This window comes from Lichenostomus cassidix, unplaced genomic scaffold (genome assembly GCF_008360975.1).
Source record: "Lichenostomus cassidix isolate B80296 unplaced genomic scaffold, HeHo_3.0 HiC_scaffold_34, whole genome shotgun sequence".
NCBI classification, from domain to species: Eukaryota; Metazoa; Chordata; class Aves; order Passeriformes; family Meliphagidae; genus Lichenostomus; species Lichenostomus cassidix.
The window spans coordinates 1,780,280-1,786,757 of record NW_028147431.1 but is presented as its reverse complement, the minus strand read 5'-3'; the positions used below and the strand labels follow the sequence as shown (position 1 = coordinate 1,786,757).

The 6,478-nt window shown below is 36.6% G+C and overlaps 1 protein-coding gene across 1 annotated transcript; it reads left to right on the top strand.

Annotated features, from left to right (window-relative positions):
• The first annotated feature begins 285 nt into the window (after positions 1-285).
• On the top strand, positions 286-5,122 carry LOC146423123 (2-acylglycerol O-acyltransferase 2-like). Its single transcript, XM_085045074.1, has 5 exons — positions 286-512; positions 1,080-1,184; positions 1,938-2,042; positions 4,427-4,601; positions 5,098-5,122. The coding sequence occupies exons 1-5, from the start codon at positions 479-481 to the stop codon at positions 5,120-5,122; spliced, it is 444 nt and encodes a 147-aa protein (XP_084901200.1). The 5' UTR covers positions 286-478.
• Positions 5,123-6,478: the final 1,356 nt, after the last annotated feature.

The following is a 6,478-nucleotide window of genomic DNA, read 5'->3' as shown; positions in this document are numbered from 1 at the left end:
TGGGGTTTTTTGGCAGAAAATTTGTGGATTTTGGCGGGAATTTGGGGGTTTTGGTGGGAATTTTGGGTTTTTTTTGGCGGGAATTTGGGGATTTTGGCGGGAATTTTGGGGTGAATTTGGGGATTTCGTCAAAAAAATTTGGGGTTTTTGACAGGAATTTTGGGGATTTTGACAGGAATTAGGGGATTTTTGGCGGGAAATTTGCAGTTTTTGGCGGGAAACTCAGATTTCGGGGTTTGGGGCTCTTAAAAAACTCAAAATTCTCAATTTCAATTTGGGATTTTTCCTCCCCCAAATCCGTCCCCAGCTGATCCGCACGGCGCCGCTGGATCCCAGCAGGAATTACCTGTTCGGGTTTCATCCCCACGGGGTGCTGGCCGCTGGAGCTTTTGGGAATTTCTGCACAGAATCCACGGGATTTGGGGAGAAATTCCCGGGATTGAGGTCTCACCTGCTCACCCTGCCCTGCTGGTTCCTGATGCCTTTCTTCCGGGAATACGCCATGGCTGGAGGTGAGTGCAGGCATTTGGGGAATTTTGGGATTTTTTGGGAATTTTTTGGGAATTTTTTGGGAATTTTTGGGGGTTTTTTTGCAATTTTTTTGCGATTTTTTAGGATTTTTTTGGAATTTTTTTTGAATTTTTGGGGGATTTTTAAGGAATTTTTTTGGATTTATGGGAATTTTTAATGAGATTTTTAATGGCATTTTTTTGGAATTTTTTGGGGAATTTTTTGGAATTTTTTGGAATTTTTTGGAAATTTTTTTGAATTTTTAGGAAATTTTTTGAAATTTTTTTGAGAATTTGAGGGTTTTTTGGGGGATTTTAGGGGATTTTTTTGGGATTTTTTTGGAATTTTGGATTTTGGGGGATTTTTGGGAATTTTTTTAAATTTTGGGGATTTTTTTAGGAATTTTGGGGTTTTTTGGAATTTTGCAGTTTTTGTAATTTTTCGGGGTTTTTCTTAAGAAATTTTCAGGATTTTCGGATTTTTCTTTGGGATTTTTCCGGAATTTTCGGGTTTTTTTGGCATTTTTGGGGGTGCTGTGGCCGCTGGAGCTTTTGGGAATTTCTGCACAGAATCCACGGGATTTGGGGAGAAATTCCCGGGATTGAGGTCTCACCTGCTCACCCTGCCCTGCTGGTTCCTGATGCCTTTCTTCCGGGAATACGCCATGGCTGGAGGTGAGATTTGGGGAGATTTTTGGGGGTTTTTTTGGTATTTTTAATGGGATTTTTTGGGAGTTTTTGGGAGTTTTTAATGGGTTTTTTTGGAATTTTTTTAAAATTTTTTTTGAATTTTTTTGGAATTTGTAGGAATTTTTTGAGGATTTTTTTGATTTTGGGGTTTTTTGATTTTTTGGGGATTTTTTGGGATTTTTTTGGATTTTTTGGGGATTTTTTTTGGATTTTTTTCGAGATTTTTGGGAATTTATTTTTTATTTTTTGGGGATTTTTTTGGGAATTTTTGGGGACTTTTTGGGGAATTTTTTGGGATTTTTTGGGGATTTTTGGGGATTTTTTAGGGATTTTTAGAGGATTTTTTTTAGAATTTTTGGGGATTTTTTGCGAAATTTTTGGTGATTTTATTTTGATTTTTTGAGGAATTTTTACTGATTTTTTGGGATTTTTTTGGGGATTTTTTGGGATTTTTTGGGGATTTTTTTGAATTTTTGGGGGATTTTTAGATTTTTTGGAAATTTTTTTGATTTTTAAAAAATTTTTGGAGGATTTTTTGGAATTTTTTGGGAGATTTTTGGAATTTTTTGAGATTTTTGGATTTTTGGTATTTTTTGGGAATTTTTTTGGAAATTTTTTGAAATTTTTTTCAGGATTTTTTAGGAATTTTTTTGGAATTTTTTCGGAATTTTTCGGCATTTTTTTGGCATTTTTTGGGGGATGTTGTGGCCGCTGGAGCTTTTGGGAATTTCTGCACAGAATCCACGGGATTTGGGGAGAAATTCCCGGGATTGAGGTCTCACCTGCTCACCCTGCCCTGCTGGTTCCTGATGCCTTTCTTCCGGGAATACGCCATGGCTGGAGGTGAGTGCAGGGATTTTTTTAATGGGATTTTTAATGGGATTTTAAATGGGATTTTTTGGGATTTTTTTTGAATTTTAATGGGATTTTTTGTGATTTTTTTTTGGATTTTTTTTGATTTTTTAAAATTTTTTTTGGAATTTTTTGGGGATTTTTTTTTATTTTTAATGGGATTTTTTGGGGTTTTTTAATGGGATTTTTTTGGAGTTTTTGGGGATTTTTTAGATTTTTTTTTTTAAATTTTTTGGGATTTTGGGGATTTTTTTTGAATTTTTTGTTTTTGGGATTTTTTAGGAATTTTTTGTAAATTTTTTTGAATTTTTGGAACTTTTTTGAATTTTTTAGGATTTTTTTTTGAAATTTTTTGGAATTTTTATGGATTTTTTTGGGGTTTTTTTGGGTTTTCTTGGGATTTTTCTGAGGTTTTTTGGAATTTTTTGGAATTTTTTGGAATTTTTTGAATTTTTTTGGAATTTTTGGGGGATTTCTAGAATTTTTTAGGAAGTTTTTTTGGGATTTTTTTAGGAATTTTTTTATTTTTTTGGGAATTTTTTTGAATTTTTTTGAATTTTTTGGGATTTTTTGGGGATTTTGTGGAATTTTGTGGTGATTTTTTTGGAATTTTTTAGGGATTTTTTGGGAATTTTTTGCTGATTTTTTGGGAATTTCTTAGGATTTTTTTGGAAATTTTTAAGGAATTTTTTAGAGATTTTTTTGGATTTTTTAGGAATTTTTTAGGAATTTTTTAGGGATTTTTTGGGGATTTTTTGGGGATTTTTTTGAATTTTTTGGGGATTTTTTAAGGATTTTTTAGGGATTTTAGAGGAATTTTTTCCTATTTTTTGGTGCATTTTTTAGGATATTTTGGGGATTTTTTTGGAAATTTTTTGCAATTTTTTTGGAATTTTTGGGGAATTTTTTGGATTTTTTGGGAATCTGGATTTTTTGGGAGTTTTTTGGGAACGTTTATTTTTTAAAATTTTTTGGGGATTTTTTGGGGATTTTGAATTTTTTGATTTTTAGGAATTTTTAAAAAATTTTTAAAAATTTTTTTGAATTTTAAAAAAATCTTTTTAGGAACTTTTTGGGGATTTTTGGGGATTTTTTTTTTTTAAATTTTTCCCTGATTTTTCCTAGTTTTTTTCCTGATTTTTTCCAGGTTTTTTTCGGGATATTTTTGGGAATTTTTCCTGATTGTTTTGTTCTTGATTTTTTCCTGGTTTTTTTCTGGGTTTTTTTTTGGAATTTCCTGATTTTTCCTTCTGGATTTTTTAGGAATTTCCTGGATTTTTCCCCCGGATTTTTTCTGGATTTTTTCCGGATTTTTCCCCCTGATTTTTCCGGGATTTTTCCATTATTATTTCTCTGGATTTTTTTTTCTGATTATTTTTCTTTTTTATTTTCTTTTAATTTTCCCATTTTTCCAGATTTTTCCGTTTTTTTTTTTTTTTTTCCCCTGATTTTTTTCCTGAATTTTTTTCCTAATTTTTTTCCGGATTTTTTCCAGATTTTTTTCTGATTTTTTGGATATTTTCCTTATTTTTCCTGATTTTTTTCCTGATTTTTTTCCATGATTTTTTTCCATGATTTTTCTCCTAATTTTTTCCTGATTTTTTCCTGTTTTTTCCTGATTTTTTCCTGTTTTTTCCCGGATTTTTTCCTGATTTTTTCCCAGAGTTTTTTCCAGATTTTTTTCGGGATTTTAAAAAAAATATTTTCTCCGGATTTTTCCAGCTTTTTCTGGACTTTTTTCCTGGAAAAAAATGGGTTTTTGGGGGAAAATTCCTCAGGAAAAATTGGGGTTTTGAGGGGGTGGAGATGGTTGGTTGGTTGGGTTGGAATTTTTTGGGTTTTTGTCCTGAAAATTTTGGGATTTTGTCCTGAAAATTTCAGGTCTTTATCCCAAAAAATTCAGGAGTTTTTCCTGAAAATTTCAGGATTTTACACTGAAAACTCCAGGATTTTATCCCAAAAATTCCAGGATTTTATCCCAAAAATTTCAGAGTTTTTTCCCAAAAAATTTCAGGATTTTATCCCAAAGATTTTGGAATTTTATCCAAAAATTTTAGTTTTTATACCCAAAATTCCAGGATTTTATCCCAAAAATTTCAGGATTTTATCCCAAAAATTTCAGTGGTTTGTACCAAAAATTTCAGGATTTTATCCTGAAAATTCCAGGATTTTGTCCCAAAAATTCCAGAGTTTTATCCCAAAAATTTCAGATTTTCATCCCAAAAATTTCAGGGTTTTCGCCCAAAATTCCAGCATTTTATCCCAAAAATTTCAGGATTTTTTACCAAAAATTTCAGGATTTAATCCCAGAAATTTCAGGGTTTCATCCCAAAAATCCTGACATTCCAAACCCCAAATTTTTTTGGGAATTTCAGGTCTGGTGTCCTCGGCAGCGTCCAGCCTGGAGCACCTGCTGAGTGACCCGCGGGGAGGTCGAGTCGCGGTCATCGCGCTGGGCGGAGCGGCCGAGGCGCTGGACGCTCGGCCAGGAGCTCTGCGGCTGCAGATCAGGCGCCGACGAGGTTTCGTGAGGATCGCCCTGAATTTTGGGTGGGTTTGGGGTCATTTTGGGGCATTTTTGGGGTCATTTGGCAAAAATTTGGGTCATTTTGGGGGAGATTTGGGGGATTTTTTGGATCATTTGGGGTCATTTCAGGTGGATTTTGGGGTCATTTCTGGGCGATTTGGGGTCATTTTGGGTCATTTCTGGGCGATTTTGGGTCATTTTGGATCCTTTTGGGGGATTTTGGGGTCATTTTGGGGGATTTTGGGGTCATTTGGGGTCATTTCGGGCGGATTTTGGGGTGATTTTTGGGGGATTTAGGGTAATTTCTGGTGGATTTTGGGTCATTTCTGGAGGATTTGAGATCAATTCCAGTGGATTTTGGGTCATTTCGGGGGATTTTGGGATCATTTCTGGTGGATTTTGGGTCATTTTGGGATCATTTTGGGTCATTTTGGGGTCATTTTGGGTCATTTTGGGGTCATTTTGGGGGATTTTGGGGTGATGGCGCTGGACGCTCGGCCAGGAGCTCTGCGGCTGCAGATCAGGCGCCGACGAGGTTTCGTGAGGATTGCACTCAATTTTGGGTGGGTTTGGGGTGAATTTGGGGCATTTTTGGGGTCATTTGGCAAAAATTTGGGTCATTTTGGGGGAGATTTGGGGGATTTTTTGGATCATTTTGGGTCATTTCTGGTGGATTTTGGGGTCCTTTTAGGGGGATTTTGGATAATTTTGGGTAATTTTGGGGGATTTGGAGTCAGTTTGGGGTCATTTCCAAAAATTTGGGTCATTTTGGGGGGATTTTGGGATGATTTAGGGTGGATTTGGGGTAATTTCTGGGGGGATTTGTAGCCGGTTTTGGGTAACTTCTGGGGGATTTGGGGTCATTTTGGGTCATTTCTTGTGGATTTGGGGTCATTTCCAAAAATTTGGATGGGATTTGGGATCATTTGGGGTCATTTCTGGGAGATTTGGGGTCATTTTGGGGTCATTTTGGGATGATTTGGGGTCAATTTTGGGGTCATTTCCATGGGATTTGGGGTCATTTCTGGTGGATTTTGGGTTCATTTTGGGATCATTTTGGGAGATTTTGGGATGATTTGGGGTCATTTTGGGGTAATTTCTGGTGGATTTTGGGGTCATTTTGGGGTAATTTCCAGTGGATTTGGAGCAATTTCTGGTGGATTTGGGGTTATTTTGGGTCATTTCTGGGAGATCTGGGGGGACTTGGGGGGATTTTGGGGTCATTTTGGGGTGATTTTGGGGGATTTTGGGGTGATGGCGCTGGACGCTCGGCCAGGAGCTCTGCGGCTGCAGATCAGGCGCAGGAGGGGATTTGTCAGGATCGCCCTCAATTTTGGGTGGGTTTTTGGGAGATTTGGCAAAAATTTGGGTCATTTTGGGATAATTTTTGGTGGATTTGGGGGCATTTTGGGGTCATTTCCGGTGGATTTAGGGTCATTTCTGGGCGATTTTGGGTTATTTTGGATCCTTTTGAGGGATTTTGGGGTCATTTTGGGGGATTTTGGGGTCATTTTGGGTCATTTTGGGGTAATTTTGGGGGATTTGGGGTCATTTTGGGGTCATTTGGTGTAATTTTGGGGGCATTTTGGGAGATTTAGGGTCAATTTTGAGGTCATTTCTGGTGGATTTGGGGTCATTTTGGGGTAATTTCCAGTGGATTTGGAGCGATTTCTGGTGGATTTGGAGTCATTTTGGGGTCATTTTGGGATGATTTGGGGTCATTTCTGGTGGATTTTGGGGTCAATTTAGGGTCATTTTGGGAGATTTTGGGATGATTTGGGGTCATTTTGGGGTCATTTCCAGTGGATTTGGAGCGATTTCTGGTGGATTTGGAGTAATTTTGAGTTATTTCTGGGAGATTTGGGGTGAATTTGGGGTCATTTCGGGTGGATTTTGGGGT